The 17,806-nt window shown below is 48.3% G+C and overlaps 1 protein-coding gene across 20 annotated transcripts in view; it reads left to right on the forward strand.

Moving 5' to 3' along the window:
• The window catches only part of DLG4 (discs large MAGUK scaffold protein 4), a gene marked incomplete at its 5' end in the record, with an annotated part of 134,807 nt that overhangs the window by 103,901 nt on the left and 13,100 nt on the right, over positions 1–17,806 (forward strand). For 12 of the 20 annotated variants that reach the window (XM_083410218.1, XM_083410232.1, XM_083410235.1 and 9 more), the window contains 10 exons: positions 6,561–6,614; positions 6,776–6,824; positions 7,797–7,947; positions 9,992–10,161; positions 11,289–11,425; positions 12,637–12,781; positions 13,174–13,312; positions 13,691–13,847; positions 15,190–15,292; positions 16,971–17,085. In XM_083410218.1, coding sequence (XP_083266344.1) covers positions 6,561–6,614; positions 6,776–6,824; positions 7,797–7,947; positions 9,992–10,161; positions 11,289–11,425; positions 12,637–12,781; positions 13,174–13,312; positions 13,691–13,847; positions 15,190–15,292; positions 16,971–17,085 — 1,220 coding nt within the window. Of the gene's footprint in view, positions 1–5,635; positions 5,764–6,560; positions 6,615–6,775; positions 6,827–7,796; positions 7,948–9,991; positions 10,162–11,288; positions 11,426–12,636; positions 12,782–13,173; positions 13,313–13,690; positions 13,848–15,189; positions 15,293–16,970; positions 17,086–17,806 lie in introns of those variants that run through there. The other 8 variants (XM_083410228.1, XM_083410229.1, XM_083410233.1 and 5 more) reach the window with 3 other exon arrangements.

The raw sequence follows: 17,806 nt of genomic DNA on the forward strand, positions 1-17,806 counted from the left end.
GGCTGGGAATGTTCCCCATCTGAAATCCTGCTGCCAGTCAGAGCAGACAGTGCAGAGTTTGATTGACCAGGTGGTCTGACTCAAGCTTCGCTAGACATGTTCTGTAGTCATTAAACCAAGCCAAAGTGCACGCTTCTGGAGGGGAAGCGCCTTAGCTCAGTGGCAGAGCATCTGCTCGCCACGCAAGGGGTCCCAAGTTCAATCTTGATGGCATATTCAGGAAGTTTATAAAAAATGTTTAATGTTTCATTATGTTTTTATATATGTTGGAAGCTGCCCAGAGTGGCTGGGTGGGGTAAGATGGGTGGGGTACAAATAATAAAAGTATTTTTATTATTATCATCATCTTTGGGTATGGGTTAGAGAAGCTCTTCGTGAAATTCTGGAGAGACTTTGCCACCACTCAATGTAGGCTAAATGGACTCCAATAGTCTGGCTCCACACAAGGCAGTTTCCTTATGTACCATTAAGTCTAAAATTACCTAACTGCACTGCTGAATACAGCCTCTCTCTCCCTCTCTCTCTCTCTCTCTCTCTCTCTCTCTTTTGTATACAAATTGAGCAAGCTGCAGCTAAATGCACACACACGTTGCCCTCTCCAGCACAGACTCTTGTTGCAAACATGCATCACTGTGCTCAACCCCACGCCATAGCCTCTCTCTCTCCCCCTCTCCTCACACTCGCAGATTCATGCACATGCACGCCATTAATGTTCTGAGACAAACACATGCAAAGATCATCCAACACCACACACACACACACATACACACGTGTGTGAACATTTCCAGCTTCCACAAGCCTTCTCCCACACAGTTCCCTCTACCCAGCCACCCACATGCAGCTGCCAACCTGGCAGAGCCCACAGTACAGGAAGTTCCCCCCTCCTCCCTCCCACTCCTCCTGTAATGCCACAGGCCCCAAGGGGACCCATGCGTCCTGGCATCCTCTCTGCCCTCGCCTGCTAGACGCAGCCACTTTCCTTCCCAGAGGGGCCCAGGGCCCCGGAATTTCTTACATCTAGCCTGCAACACCCTAATTATTTCGACTGGCGTCAGATTCCCCCACCTGGTTCCACCCCTCCTCAAGGTAGGGAGAAAACCCAGGGGGTCTGCTCTCAGGCGACCACCTAGTCTTTCCTCATCAACTCACTAAGCTTCACTCTCCACTTGGAGCAAATAATTTTAAAAAGAATTGCCTCTTCCTTTTTAATTTTTTTTTAAAAGATCTATATTTTCTCTTCTTTGACAGAAGCCTCTGTTCTGCAAAAAGCAGTCAGATGGGGAAAGGGTGATGGGGCCTGGGGCCTGGATTCCCTGGGCAAGGGGTGGGGTGTACAGTTCAGGATGCAAGCGAACCAGCAGCCAGGACTCTCTTGGTTTAGGTCAGGGCTTCTCAAACATCTGCGTTTGTTGACCCTTTGATAATCTGGTAAAATTGCCACTGACCCCCACCCAAATTTGTAGGAATGTAAATGAATGTAAATGACGTGGGTGGCGCTGTGGGTAAAAGCCTCAGCGCCTAGGGCTTGCTGATCGAAAGGTCGGCGGTTCAAATCCCCACGGTGGGGTGAGCTCCCGCTGTTCGGTCCCAGCGCCTGCCAACCTAGCAGTTCGAAAGCACTCTCGGGTGCAAGTAGATAAATAGGGACCACTTACTAGTGGGAAGGTAAACGGCGTTTCCGTGTGCGGCTCTGGTTCGCCAGAGCAGCGATGTCACGCTGGCCACGTGACCCGGAAGTGTCTCCGGACAGCGCTGGCCCCCGGCCTCTTAAGTGAGATGGGCGCACAACCCTAGAGTCTGGCAAGACTGGCCCGCACGGGCAGGGGTACCTTTACCTTTACCTTTTTAAATGACATAAAGTAAAGAAATAATCAGTATTTAGAAATCACTGTTACTAGGAATCATAACAAGGAAGTAAATCAAGTGAATATTTTAGCAATAAGCAATAAAAAGAAGCCTTGCCACAGAATGCTGTTGTGCTGTGGAATCCTCTTATTCAGTGAAGAGATTCCTCACTGGTAAGGGAATTGCGCTCTGTACATGCCCAGGACCATTATTTCTGAGGTTCATAGTTCCTTATTATTCCCCTGCCCTGCTAAATGTCTTTCCCCCAGGCCCTTTCAACCTCTAGGTCTTTGCAAAATGTGAAAGTGCCATTCTGCCCAATTGCATTGTGAGAAACTGGCCCACCCCCCACCTTATAGTGCTTAACCAGCAATGCAAGTCATAGCAGTGACTGACATTTAGGAAAGCCAGAGCTAGCCCATTAGTCAAAAAGAAGGTTAAAAGTGATGCACCCCATCAGCTTCATGGTTCATTTCCCAAGCTTTCCCCCCACCTTCTTCCCTCTGGGAGATTTCTGTTTCATTTAAAACCATTCAGAAATCCAAGAATTAATGCAGCTGCAGTCTTCACAAAAACAACAGATAGAAAGATAGCCACAAGGACAGAAGTTGGTTCCAGGTCATAATAATAATAATAATAATAATAATAATAATAATAATAATAATTTTTATTTATACCCCGCCCTCCCCAGCCAAAGCTGGGCTCAGGGCGGCTAACAACAATCAAAATAATCCAACATTCTAAAAACCTTTCATTATAAAAATTAATTAAAATCAAATTGATGGCAACCATTAAGCAAGATTCTATGCAGATTGCCAGAGGAGTGGGTCAGGCTGCGCCCTGACCAAAGGCCTTGTGGAACAGCTCTGTCTAGCAGGCCCTGCGGAAAGATGTCAGGTCCCGCAGGGCCCTAGTCTCTTGTGACAGAGCGTTCCACCAGATTGGAGCCACAGCCGAGAAAGCCCTGGCTCTAGTTGAGGCCAGCCTAACCTCTCTGAGGCCTAGGACCTTCAGGATGTTTTTATTTGCAGACCGTAGGTTTCTCTGTGGGGCATACCAGGAGAGGTGGTCCCGTAGGTACGAGGGTCCTAGGCCGTCTTCCTTCATAACACCCCCCACCCATATGGCAACCCCACCCGCAGGTTTGAAAGCATGTAAAAACTATCCGTCGTTATTACACCATTATTGCAGAGGGCAGGGCTGAATGGTACCTGAGTCTGGCACAGTCAGCCTGTATGTTGCACCCATTTTGCTGGGTGGGGACAACAAGGACAGACTTGGAGTAATGTACAATAACCTTGCAGTGTAGTCTGGCATCCGTATCCTGACAGACTGGGTTTTAAAAGTTGTTTTTTCCCCCAGGGAGGGCATGCTGTGAAGTTGATTGTACCAGCAGTGTGATTAATTGTTGATTTGTAGCAGCAATGCAATTAATTAAGGGCTGGAGGGAGTGACGGGATCCAGAGGGGGGAAAAAAGTAGGGTTGTTGTTTTTCCTCAGCTGCTGGTGGAAAAGACCAAGGTGTAAACCAACTTGGTGTGTCCTTCTGGGGCTCAGGCTTTGTCTACCCCCTTGATCAGCACGTATACAAGAAACTATAGACCTGTTCTCTGACGCTAGTTATATATAACTGGTATATACTTCCTGTCCCTCCCACCCGCAAGAAAAATCCCTGCAGATGCCCTTATTGCTTGGCTGGAGGATGAACGGAGGGTCTCCCCAGGAAATTTGTGAGAAGCGGGGGGCTTAGGGTGAGAGAGCAATGTATGTGTGTGTGTGTGTGTGTGTGTGTGGTGTGTGTGTACACGTGCGAGCATGCGCCTCTGAGTTAAGCGTGCCCGTTTCCCAGGATGCCTTGCTGGCTGAGCATTGGGGGTCATGAAAATTTGAAGAGCCTGAGAATAAAATGTGCCAGGGAAACCCGATTGCAGTCAAGCGTGGAGGAAGAGAACTGGCAGTCAGCGGTTGGGGGGGGGGGGGAGAGGACCTGAGCCAGCAAAAGGGCAAGCGTTGTTTGACTGATGGAGAGAGGAGAGAGAGAGCCTGTCATCTTTTTAGATTGAGAAGCTTCAGTTTAGGGAGCCAGCCCTTAGAAGAGGAGGGGTTCAACCTAGGACAGGTGAGTGCCTTTGCCATCCCTAGCCCCCAGGACTTTGCCCACCCTCTTTCCCTCAATTGCTCATCTTGCCCCTACCCCCCACACTGAGTTGAATATCTCAGGCTTTTTGGAGCAGCTGGGACACATAAGGAGGAATGGAATAAAAATAAACAATTGCTGCAGTGGAACAGCCTTGATCCTTGCTCCCATTTGCAACTAGTCACAGGGCATATTATTATTATTGTTGTTGTTGTTGTTGTTGTTGTTGTTGTTATTAGTTTACCGCCCTTCATCTGAAGATCAGAGGGTGGTTCACAACATAAAATGCAAAATACATAATGAAACAAAAGCAAAACAAACCAATACCCCCCTCCCACAGGCACATTTGGAAGGCCATAGAATGTTAATCAGCCAAACATTTATCTGGTTGGAGAGAAATGTTTTCGCTTGGTGCCTAAAGATATGTAATGAAGGCACCAGGCGAGCCTTCTTGGGGAGAGCATTCCATAAACGGGGAGCCACTGCAAAAAAGGCCAGTTCCTTTGCTTCCACCCTTGCGATTCCTCTTGTGGGGGAGGCACCCAAAGAAGGGCCCCAGGTGATCATCACAAGAAGAGGTGGTCTTTGCGGTACTGCAGTCCTGGCCCCATTTGTGTGTTTTTTTGGAGGGGGTCAGCTTTTAGGGCACCCTAAAAAGCAAACCAACATCAACCATGTTAAAAAATGTAGATATCTGTCCAGATGCGATACCCAGATACACAAACAGCCTCTTTTACAAGTTCAGGGTCTCAGAGTTCTGTGGGTGTGGTTTTTACATTCAAATAAGTTTCTAGCTCTCACGATGAGTACATAAATCAATCTTAGTCACGTGTTTGCCTTGTGCATACTGCAGCTTCATAATGTCTTGCTAAGGGTTCCACAGGGAATTCTTGCTATCAGTGGCTGTCAGTCATGGTGGCAATGTATAGTGTTCCTAGGATCAGATGCTGGGTGCCTTTTGGCGACTGCGAGGGGATCACGAGGGCTTCTCTGCTCTTCTTAAATCTTCTCCACAAATTGCAGAAACGAAACCATGAAGACTCTTGTTGCACCTTTCTTGAATTTCAGGCATACCCCTGATCAGCTATGCTATGCAATGAAACTTTTGCTCTGGGATTCTCTCCCTCCACACACAAACACACCCCTGGCAATCAAATTGGAGGACAGCCCATCCTACAACCCCTAGCCTAGAGCTGGCGATGAAATCTATATATAAAAATTGGATGCTGTTATTAAAAGCCTTAGCTATTTCCTCTCTCTGTAAATGTAGGCCATAATAACAATAAACCCCATGCTCACCCCCAAAATTGGTTTCTCCACCCCCTGCCAATCTTAAATATATTTCTTGATTTTTTTAATGCAAGCGGTTGTGCTGTGCAGCCTCAAGTGGAGTTGTTCTGATGCGTAAAGGCCAAGGAAACACATTACTTCAAATATCCCCTATGAATAAACACCCACCCCACATTCCCACCACTAGGAATGGGGTGTGGGGTTGATTGGGGTGGGTGCTAGTCCCACCCCAGAACATCCTGAACTATGGCGAAACCCGCGTTGCCACAGTAACCTTCTCCCCCCTGAGGCAGATGCTGTTTCCATGGCATTGCCGTGGTTACCGTAGTCAGCAGCGGACAGTGGAGGTGGAGGAATCATTCTTTGGGTGGTGGGGAGAGAGGAAAAGAGAATGAAAGAGGATGGGGGTGGGAGAGAGAGGTTGGGTGCTTCTTGGGCATTTTAACACTCCTGGTTTGGGGGGTCAAAAATACCCTTTTCAGAGCCAGGAGGTAAGCCAGTCTCCTCCTAGAAGCACACTGCCCCCTAATGTCAAAATTTGAAATGGTGATTTGTGGATTTTGGGTCTCTTTTCACCAGATATCTGGTGACCTCGGTTTCACCCCAGCTCATCCAGCTAGCTGTCCTTAAATGCATAATTTTAGCCCCTACCTTTTCTGCTGTTATCGATGCATTAAAATATACGGAAATGAAACTGTGAGGGTGAAATGTGTGTTTGTGTGTGTGGTGTTGGTGGAACTCAATTTTTCAGTCTGTAATTCAAAGTGGATTTGGTTATCCATACAGAAAATGTTCGGGTGTTGCCTGGCTTATTTGGGGTTTTCATATGCTAGCAGGGTGGAAGGAGTTTAAAGGGATTTTTAAAAATTCACACAGCAAGCTATTCTGGCTGAGAACAGTCATGCAAGTTCTTCATGTCTGCCAGCAAAACTCATTCTCCTTCCCTAAGCCACACTGAAATGACCCAGGAGTTTTGCCAAACCACAGTGGTGTGGAAGAAAGAGCACAAATTTAGGGGCAGGGGAAGAAGGTTCATCTTTCAGCTTAAAACCTTCGAAGATAACAGCCATCTTTGGGGTGTGGTTTCAAAGCCTCACCAAGGGCTTCTGCTGTCTGCAAGCCAAGCAAAAGGCAGGTTGAGGGTCTTGGGAGCTTCGGCCTCCACCCTCAATTTGCTACCTATGGCCTCTCCTACCTGTGTGAAACAGCCCCACAACCACATTTAGGGACCATATTGCTTTAGGGACAGTTGTCCATATCATTCTTTTCTGTCTGTTTCTCTTCCTAGGCCAACTCCCCACCGGTAATTGTCAACACAGATACCTTAGAAGCACCAGCTTATGTGAGTTACTGGATGAATTCTTCCTTTTCTTCCCCCCTCCCCACAACCTTTCACACTTTTAACATATTCCAAAACACACACCCCTCCCTATTTTGTTTGCTTCTTCTTCTTTTTTTGCAATGCTGTATTAACACAATTCCTCTCTGCCCCCTCTCTTTCAGGTAAATGGAACGGAAGGAGAAATGGAATACGAAGAAATAACTCTAGAGCGGGTAATTCTTATAGACATCGTTGATTCTGGGTGGGTGGGGATTTTTTTACTTAGGCCAGGGAACCTAGACGGTCACTTTTTCCAGGAAGGATTTGATCGCTTAACAACAAATCCACAGTTACAGTTGATTGGGAGGTCTTGAGCAACAAACCTGCTTCCCCCCTCCCCCCCTCAAGATCAGACTTTTTTGCAATTAATGGAAATGATGGGGAAAAGCACCGGAAAGTGTGGGTGATGCTTGCTTTGATGCAGCGTCATCTAACCTCCCCTCAAAGAAATTGGAGTGAATGTTTGTTAAATAACCAGCATCATCTAAGGTGCATTCAAATGTGGGGGATATTGTGTTAGTTTTCCTGATTATAATGCTAGTGCTTCCATCCTGTTTTCTAATGTTCCGTTTTATGCTGCAGTACCTGTTGTGTTATGGGACTGTGGCTTTTTGACCAATGTACCGACATGCCGCGCTAAATTTCATTCACACCAAGGAACGTCATTAGGCAACATCGCTGCTCCCCCACCCTTTCCGCACATGTCTGCTTCTCTCCTCTCCATGATTACCCCATGAAAACAGCAGGAAAGAACCATATGCCAGCGTACCTACCATATGCCACCCCAAATTTCACTACTTTACTCCCGCCACTTTCTGGGTTAAGTGGGCTGCAAACTGTGGGTTGTTTTTTCCCCTGGAATCAGATAACATGGAAATCAGCATTAAATGTGGAATTATATTCTGTCGGTTTTCTAGAAATGACTCTTACGTTATGTGGAACCTCAAATATAATGCAGCAATTAACACATAGAGAAACATCAGGGAAATTGAATAACCTATGTGATTGCAGCCTTAATCAGGATGAATGAACAATAAACAGGTTATTTGGAAGTTATTCCAGAGTGGGAAGAGTATGTATTTTTTTAAAATGGGGGTCCCAAGCCTTTGTTCATGCTCTAATTAAATTCTGGCCTCTTCCTTTGGGTGGGGCATGACTTTTTCCTCCAGGGTAACTCCGGTTTGGGATTCAGCATCGCCGGTGGTACTGACAACCCCCATGTTGGCGATGACCCCAGCATCTTCATCACTAAGATCATCCCTGGTGGGGCAGCAGCACAAGATGGCAGGCTAAGGTACCAATGGCTTTGGGGAAAGCTTTTTTTTGTAGGGAGGATGCTGACTGGGCTGGAGACAGTGAGTCTTTTTCTAAGGCACTTCCACATGGCCGTTAGTCCCACGTGGGATTCATCTCAGCAATTTCAGGCTGCACGGTGAAAGTGGGCTTGTCCTCTTTTGCAACAAACTTGCTTTCCCCCATAAGGAAAGTGAAGGAGAGATGCATTGGAAATTGTGGGATAACACTTGCTCTGATGCAAATGAAAATGAATGCTCATTAAATAGCCCACGTAGAATCATACAGTTGGAAGAGACCCCAAGGGCCATCGAGTCCAACCCCCTGCCAAGCAGGAGACACCATCAGAGCACTCCTGACATATGGTTGCCAAGCCTCTGCTTAAAAACCTCCAAAGAAGGAGACTCCACCACACTCCTTGGCAGCAAATTCCACTGTCGAACAGCTCTTACTGTCAGGAAGTTCTTCCTAAGGTTTAGGTGGAATCTTCTTTCTTGTAGTTTGGATCCATTGCTCCGTGTCCGCTTCTCTGGAGCAGCAGAAAACAACCTTTCTCCCTCCTCTATGTGACATCCTTTTATAGATTTGAACATGGCTATCATATCACCCCTTAACCTCCTCTTCTCCAGGCTAAACATGCCCAGCTCCCTTAGCCGTTCCTCATAAGGCATCGTTTCCAGGCCTTTGACCATTTTGGTTGCCCTCCTCTGGACACGTTCCAGTTTGTCAGTGTCCTTCTTGAACTGTGGTGCCCAGAACTGGACACAGTACTCCAGGTGAGGTCTGACCAGAGCAGAATACAGTGGCACTATTACTTCCCTTGATCTAGATGCTATACTCCTATTGATGCAGTAAACTCCCACATTGTCCATAAACTCCCTGCAAAAGCAAATCAGGACGAATGCTCCATAAGCTGGTCCTGTGGGAGTTTGGGAAAGGGCTCAGAGGTCATAGAACATCTGCAAAAGGTCCCCGTTTCAATCCCCTGGTATTATAAATAAGTAATTAAATTTGTATACCACCCTTTATCTGTAGATCTCAGGGTGGTTCACAGCATAAATGGCATCTCCAAGGGGAGCTGGGAGAGAACGCAGCCTGAAATCCTGGCGAGCCACTCTGTCAGTGTGAACGATACTGAATTAGATGGACCATTTGTCTGGTTCAATATAAGGCAGCTTTTTGTATTCCTATGTTTTGAAGAAAGGGACACAGCTCAGGGATCGAGCACCTGCTTTGCATGCAGAAGGTCCCAGGTTCAGTCACCAATGGCATCTCCTGGTAGGGCTGGGAGAGACTTCTGTCTGAAATTTTGGAGAGCCACTGTTGCCTGTCTGCGTGGGGAATATTGATCTAGGTAGGCCACTGATCTGACTCAGTGGCGTAGCATGGGTTGTCAGCACCCGGGGCAAGGCAAGTAATTTGCGCCCCCTAACCCGGGGCAATTTGCGCCCCCCCCGCTGCACTGTCCCTCCCCCAGATAGTCCCTCGCTCTCTCTCCGCACCACACCACACGCCTGGCACCCTCCCCTCCACAGTGGGCGGCGACCCCGCGGCTCGGATCGGATTCGCACAGCCAGCACTGCAGTGAGAGAGAGAGAGAGTGAGCCAGGTAGGGGCAGAGTGCTGCGAGTGCGAGCACGCCCCCCCCCCCGGATGTTGCGCCCGGTGCGGCCGGCCCCCCCTGCACCCCCACACTACGCCACTGATCTGACTCAGTACAGGGTAGCATCCTATGTTCCTTCATTGGCCCAGTCAATACAAAGGTGTCTTCAGCCCCTTATGTGCCTGCAGGGGCTTCTGTTGGAACAGTTTCTTTGCCGCGTAGAAGGTTCTGAGGTTCAGTCCTTATCATCTCACATTTCAAAAAAGAAAAGGCGATGAGGATCAACGAGCCAGTTTCAAAAGATGAGGGGGTGGGTGAATCGTTTGTCTGGTTATCAATGAGATCTCATAAGACTTTTACCCTGGGGCCTTGCCCCCACATGTTTCAGTAGCTCCCAGTATCCTGGCGCTAAACGTGTCTTTCTGATCTGGCCGTGACACAGGGTGAACGACAGCATCCTCTTCGTCAATGATGTGGACGTGCGGGAGGTAACGCACAGCACGGCTGTGGAGGCCCTGAAGGAGGCCGGCTCCATTGTGCGCCTGTATGTCATGCGCAGGAAGCCCCTGGCCGAGAAGGTCATGGAGATCAAGCTGATCAAAGGCCCCAAAGGTGAGGGAGCCTAGCTCTGTCCTCCCCCCCGACAACTCCTTAAAGAGCACCCAACCCTTCAGGTGCATGAGAAGGGACTGCGGAAAGCTGTTTTGCAGAGGCTTTTCCCCTTAGAAGCATCCTCCTTATTTCAGGGGAAGAGCCATAATCATGAATCAACGACGGGCAACCTATTATTATTATTATTATTATTAATTTAAATTTCTAGACCGCCTTTCATCTGAGGATCACAGGGCAGTTTACAATATGAAACACAAAAATGCATAACTTAGTAACACACAAAAACAATAAGCCGCCTGCTGCAGTTTTAAAGGCCATAGATTGTTTAATAATAATAATAATAATAATTTATTATTTGTACTCTGGGCAGCTTCCAACAAATACACTAAAATGTCACATATTAAAAACTTCCCTGAACAGGGCTGCCTTCAGATGTCTTCTGAATGTCAGGTAGTTGTTTATCGCTTTGACATCTGATGGGAGGGCATTCCACAGGGCGGGCGCCACTACCGAGAAGGCCCTCTGCCTGGTTCCCTGTAACTTGGCCTCTCGCAGTGAGGGAACCGCCAGAAGGCCCTCGGCACTGGACCTCAGTGTCCGGGCAGAACGATAGGGGTGGAGACCTTAGCCAAAGGTCTGGGAGAAGAGGAACATTACATAAAGATATGTAACGAAGGTGCCAGGCGAGCCTCCTTGGGGAGATCATCCCACAAGTGGGGAGCCACTACAGAAAAGATCCGTTCTTGTGTTGCCGCCCTCCAGACCTCTCGTGGAGGAAACACACTAAGAACGGCCTTAGAGGATGATTACAGGGTCCAGGTTAGTTCATTTATTTATCAAATTTCTATACCACCTTTGTGGGCTAAGCAGCACTTTATCCTGGTGGAAAGCAGTAGTAGCTGCTCTAGGAAAATTGGATACAACCTACTATGAAGAATTCCACCTTGTCTCAATGACTCTGTCCCCTCGCACTATGGAGAATTATCATCTTTCTAAAAAGGCTCCTCCCATGGGGGAGGAAACCCCACCCTCTTCAAAAGTCTCCGCCTCTGCTGATGCCACTTTCTTCCTTACCTGTTGATTTTCTTGTTCTTTTATTCTTCCCACCTTCCTTCCTTTCCCCACAGGTCTTGGCTTCAGCATTGCAGGTGGCGTTGGCAACCAGCACATCCCCGGCGACAATAGTATCTACGTCACCAAAATCATAGAGGGGGGTGCAGCCCACAAGGATGGGCGCCTGCAGATTGGGGACAAGATCCTGGCGGTAAGGAGAGGTGGAGAAGGCCTGATGCCAGAGAGCAGCTGGGCCTGTCGGTCTGGTCCATACCCAGACTTCAGGGAAGGGAAGAAGGGGAGGGAAATCTGGGAGGCAAATCCCCGCTCAGTCATCAAGCTTGCTGGGTGACCTTGGGCCAGTCACAGTCTCCTCTCAGCCTAATCTACTGCACAGGGTTGTCGTAAGGATAAAGTGGAAAGAGGGGAGAACCATGTACACCACGTTGAGCTACTTGGAGGAAGGTGGGATTTAAATGGAATAAGTGGAATAAATAGCAAAAATAATTTAAGTGGACTGAGTGGTTCCCTGGGTTTTTTCTGAGGGTAAACAGAAAATGAGGGGAGGGAGGGGGGGTCTCGCAAGAACTCCAACCCCCAAAAGTGAAAAACACAACAGAGATGGCCAGTGGTTTTAAGTATTTAAGTGGGGTGCAGCCTTGGGGCTTGTCAAAAGGGGCCTAAAATATTAGACGGTTGAAAATGGTACACAATGCAAAACGAGCTATCTCTCTGCACAAATCTGGGTAATTTGATTTGTTAGCCCTGGAAACCCACAGAATTCATTGAAGACCAAAACCTCGGTAAGCTGGATGGCCATTTTGTGGCTCATTCCCAGCTGTCCTGTGTCTTGGGTTTCTTTTGCCCTGTGAATGTTTGACTGCCCCAATTCCGCATCTCACAGAAATACTTAATTATCTTCTTGTAGTGTCTATTTTTATTTATTTTTAGCAACCTAAGTAAAGAGGGCTGCTCTGCCTTATCCCATTGGAGTCATGAAGGTGTTATCTTTCCTCGGCCTAAACCTCTGCACAATACCCCACACTAGTAACAGGAGACTGGGTGTTGGGTGGGTAGGCTGATTTTTAGGAGAGGAGAGGTGCAGTGAATAAAGCAGCCTTTGCTTATCTGGTCCCTTCCAGATGTTCTGGACTACAGCTCCCAGTCTGGGGCTGATGGGAATTGTAGTCCAAAACATCTGGAGGGCACCAGTTTGGCAAAGGCTGGAGCAGAGGCAAGGCATGTGATCAGCCGGACCTTGTGCAGGTTTGGAAGCAGAGAACTTCCCCAAATCACTGAGAACCACTCCAGCCTGCAACTAGGAATCAGAGGACTGAAAGCCCACCCTTCTCCTTGAAATGCTACTTTTCTATAAGCAGGGATTATTGTTATATATGCTTTCCCATGCCCGCACCTTGCCAGGTAAACAATGTGAGCCTTGAAGATGTTATGCACGAAGATGCCGTCGCAGCCCTGAAGAACACATACGATGTCGTGTACTTGAAGGTGGCCAAACCCACAAATGTTTACCTGAATGATTCTTACGCCCCGCCTGACATCACTTCCTGTGAGTGGTTTCCTGTTCGCCCTACTGTGTCTATGTTCGGCTGTCTTGTGGAGAACCGGTTAAAAGGGAGTGTCAATTCAGATGCTGTCTGGGACACAACTGGATTTGATGGTGGAAGATTATCCTAAACTGAAGATGCTTGAAAAACTGTAGATTTTTGTGTTCCACACATTTCTCATTTTTATTGCCACATTTGCAGTTATAAATACTGCTGGATTTGGGGTGATTTAGAAAGTTAGCAAAGTGTTTAACGTACCATGTGGGACACAATCTGTTGTTGTCCAGCCTGATTTAAGAGCATTTCTCAATGTTGCGTTCATAACTTTGGTTTCACTGCCTTCCACTGTGCTGTTAAAGCTTTTATCTTTTTCTTTTTTCATGCCTTCTGACAGCCTATTCCCAGCATCTCGACAATGAAATTGGTCACCAGAGCTACCTGGGCACAGACTATCCACAAGCCATGACCCCCACCTCCCCTCGGAGGTACTCCCCCATCCCTAAGGAGCTGATGGGTGAGGAGGATATACCCAGGTAAGCTGTGCCCTTTCTGGCTCCTCCCTCTGGGCGTGGCTGTTCTGGTTTCCCATAGCACCACCAAGCAGCAGTTGCTGTCCGTGGTCCTGAAGAGTCTCTCTCCCTTGCCCAGTTTAAAGCTGCACCCTTCTTCCCCCATCACCTCGCGTGCAATCTCATCCATCCCATATCCGGCTACTCAGGCCTGCCAGAGTTGCGAATATTTTGGCACAGGGTAGTAATGCAGCCAGCCCCCAATTTCCTCTATCCTGTGGGGTTGTGTAGGTCACAGTCCTGCCGGGCATTTGGAGTTGGTGGCTCGTTGCTGCCTGCTGCTGCATCCGCAGTCAGCAAGCTGCTTCCAGTTTCCCCCAATTACTCTCCTTCTTTCTGCAGGGAACCGCGTCGCATTGTCATTCACCGTGGCTCAACAGGGCTGGGCTTCAACATTGTTGGGGGTGAAGATGGCGAGGGAATCTTCATCTCTTTCATCCTGGCTGGGGGGCCGGCCGACCTCAGTGGGGAGCTCCGGAAAGGGGACCAGATCCTCTCGGTAAGAACCGTTCCTTATCCCTGCATTGGCAGGCGCCTGGTTGGAAGAGGCAATCGGCTGGTACCCTACGATTAAACCTAAATGATGCTCACCTCCCTTCATAAGAATTAAGATTAGCCCTGCTGGATCAGATCAAAGGCCCATCTAGTCCAGTTTCCCATAATGGACAACCAGGTGTTCCAAATGGAAGTCCATAACCAGGCCATGAGTGCAGTACCCATCTTCTGCTCACAACCCCAAGCAAACGGTTATTCAGAGACCAGCTCCCTCTTATCCTGGATGCAGCACATTGCCACCCTGGTTAGTAGCTGTTGATAGAATCAGAGATCTATAGAGTTGGAAGGGACCACGAGGGTCGTTTAGTCCAGCCTCCTGTAATGCAGAAATCTTTTGCCCTTCGTGGGGCTCTCACCCACGACCCTGAGGTTAAGAGTCTCATCCTCTGCCAACTGAGCTATCCCAGGGTTTTCTTCCTCCATGAATTTGTCTTTTAAAAGCAATCTCTACATCTTGTGGTAGCAAAAGCCAGAGTTTTGACTCTGTGCTGTATGGAGATATCTTTCCTTTTGTCTCTCTTGAATCTTCCAACATACAGGGTTCCTGTATTACAAAAGGGGAAAATTTCTCTCTGTCCACTTTGGTCCCCTCTGGACTTCCTTTTTATTCTGCATTCATGCTTATTTGTGCTCATGATAGTATTGGGGTGTTTTTTATACTTGATCCCACTTTCAGCATGGTATGTTCCTGCAAATGTTTTGGTGTGGACATGCTGCTTTCTTTCTAATTCGTTCATGTTCCATAACTTCCTCCTGAAATTCTGTATATTTTTATACCACAAATGTTCTGGTTTATTTTTTTTGTCCCATGTTTGGTCATGTTCACGCCATACATTGAAAGCACCGTGATACCACAGTGATAGCTTCCCCCAAAGAATTGTGGGAGCTGCAGTTTGTTAAGGGTGCTGAGAGTTGTTAGGAGGCCCCTATACCCCTTGCAGAACTACAATTCCCAGAGTTGTGGTTGTTAAAGCACTCTAGAGTTAAAGCACTCCAGATGGCAGTAATAAAGTGGAATGATGTGTTGGTAGCCTGCTATAAATCCATTGCTAATTCTCTATTATCACAGCCATGACTTGTTGCAGGAGCCCCCTCCCCCCCCCCCGCAAAAAGCCACCACCAGCCTGAAGGGACTTCATTCCCACACTCTGCATAATGTTATACACCTCTATTATGTTCCCTCCTTTACTTTCCTCTTTTTCTAAGGCAAATAGCCTCAGATGTTGTCATCTCACAGGAGAGTTGGCCCAGCCTCTTGAACATTTTGGTTGCCTTTTCCTTCCCAGGTCAACGGTGTGGACCTCAGGAACGCCACACACGAACAAGCAGCCATTGCTCTGAAAAACGCCGGCCAGACGGTCACCATCATTGCTCAGTACAAACCGGATGGTGAGTTCTGTTCTGCAGAAGCCCCTCCTGAGAGGGAAGAGATTTGTATGTGTGTGTGAACTGCCTGGGAAATGGTCCTACCGCTGCCAAGTGGGGTGGGGCAGTGGTGCCTGTTATCCAAGGAGCAATGTAAAGGGTGATGAAGATGTCCTAGGGGAGAATCCTCAGCATTTTCACTTTCAGGGATGAATGAATGGAGAGATTGTAAGGTTGCAAGGAAAGGTGGTCAAGGAACCACATGAGAGAAGATTGGTGCCTGTTGATGGGAAAATGGAAAGACAGAAGGGTGGGAAGTTAGGTTGGTTGGTTGCAGGCACATGTAGGGCAAGGCCCTGTGTGACAAAGGGAGGGGGCAGTCTGTAGGTACCGTATTTTTCACTCTATAGGATGCACTTTTCCCCCTCCAAAATGAAGGGGAAATGTGTGTGCGTCCTATGGAGCGAATGCAGGGGGGAGGCAGGCAGGAAAAGCCCCCAACAGCCGCACGCAAGCTCTGCACAGCTCTTGCAGGCTTTTCCACGGCCAGTCAGTCCCTTCTCCCAGCCTCTGCCTGCCAGAGAGGTTGCACGGGGCTAAAGAAGCCATAGCCCCGTTCAGCCTCTCCCGGCTGGAGAGGTTGCGTGCGGCTATGGCAGAAGACAAGACTGTCTTGGCTTCTTTGCTCTTTGGGGCTGGGGGCAGCGCTTCCCCCCCCCCCCCACCAGCCCCACAAGCTTGAGGCTGGGGGGGGGGGGAAGGGCTTCCCCCTTCCAGCCCCAAAGAGCAAGTCAAAAGGAACCTTCACTGAAGGTTGCCTTCACTGAAGCCCGGATAGCGAGAGGGGTTGGTGCGCACCGACCCCTATCGCTCTCCAGGCTTCCAAGGTAGCCGCCTGAAGGGGACTGAATGCACCTTGAATGGTGGCTTGTTTTAGAGGGGGAGAACAAGGGAAAAAATTTTCTCCCCCTCTCTGCGCAGCGCCTCCTGCTGCTTTGCTGAAGGGGCGCTGGGCAGAGGGGGGGATTTTTTTTTCTTGTTCTCCCCCTCTAAAACAAGGTGCATCCTATGGTTGGGTGCGTCCTATAGAGAGAAAAATACGGTAGATGGGTAGGATTCAATGGGGTTGAGAAGACTAAAGAGGTGCTGGAAGCTGCATGGCCCAGGTGAGCCCAATATGGTTGAGGTGAGAGGGAAACTGTGCAATGGGGTCTGTTCAGTGGTTTGTGGGGGGCTGGGGCCACATTCACACTGTGCATTTAAAGCGGTATCATGCCACTTTTAAGTTGTCATGGCATCCCTCACCCCCCAAAGAATTCTGGGAGCTGTAGTTTGTTATGGGTGCTAAAAGGTGTTGGGAGACCTCTTTTCCCCTCACAAGGCTACCTTGGGAAGAGAGAGAGATTGTAGAACCCCTCTGGCAACTGTCGCTCTTTGAGGGGAATGGGTGGGGTGTCTCCTAACCATTTTTAGCACCCATAACAAATCACAGCTGCCAGAATTCTTTGGGAGAAGCAATGATTGCTTAAAGAGGTATCTCAGTGCTTTAAATTGAGGGTTTGATCTGTGGAGACTGGTGGAAGGTTTAGAAGACTGGGTTGTGGAGTTGGGTGGGCAGCTGTGTAGCTGAATGAACCAGATGATTCTGTGAGGGAAGTTGAGTCATACTGACCCTGACCCTGTCTGTAACCACCCACTGCAGAGTACAGCCGCTTTGAGGCCAAGATCCACGACCTCCGGGAGCAGCTGATGAACAGCAGCTTGGGCTCAGGGACAGCATCGCTGCGGAGCAACCCCAAGAGGGGTTTCTACATCCGGTGAGATCATAGCTGCCTTCTCCTCAATAGCTTGCCCATCCCCCGCCCCCTGTTCCTGAATTACTAGTAGATTTTAGCATCTGAGCACCACCGGAATCCATAATGCTGCAGGTCCCTTTGAGTTTGATCTATGGGGGCTGGGTTCAAAAGCCATTTTCTTCCTTGGGCTCACTTTCTCCCACCTGTAAAATGGGAGCGTGTCAGGGTTGTCTTACGGCTGGATAAGAATGATAAAGGGCTCTGTTCAGCTAGAGTTCCATATAAGCAATTATTAATTATGATAACCTCTTTCCTTTGAAACAGAGAGGCATTTTAACTAAAACCATCCCTCTTATGTTGTTTCTGAGTTTGAAACCTACAACCAGACTTAGGGTCTCTTTATATCCAGTATAGCCCTGCTGATGTTGCTGGACTACAACTCCCATCTTTCCTGACCCTGGTCTGTGCTGATGGGAATTGGAGTCTTCCAACAACTTCTGAGTGACCACAGATTAGCCCTCCCTAAAGTAAGTACTGCAGATATCCCCAGGCCATCCAAGCAATTCTGTCAATGCAGAAAATGTTCCCTTTCAGAATTTACATACCGTGTTCCCTCTGGATCAGCTGTTGCCCACCTTTTTGGACCTAGTGGGCACATTTTGAATTTTGGGAGAGTGTTGGGGTGCCAGTCACAAAGTGGCTTCCAGGGGGTATGACATAACACAAAAATGGCTGCCATTGA

Source organism: Podarcis tiliguerta (assembly GCF_965153285.1).
Source record: "Podarcis tiliguerta genome assembly, chromosome: 13".
NCBI lineage: Eukaryota > Metazoa > Chordata > Lepidosauria > Squamata > Lacertidae > Podarcis > Podarcis tiliguerta.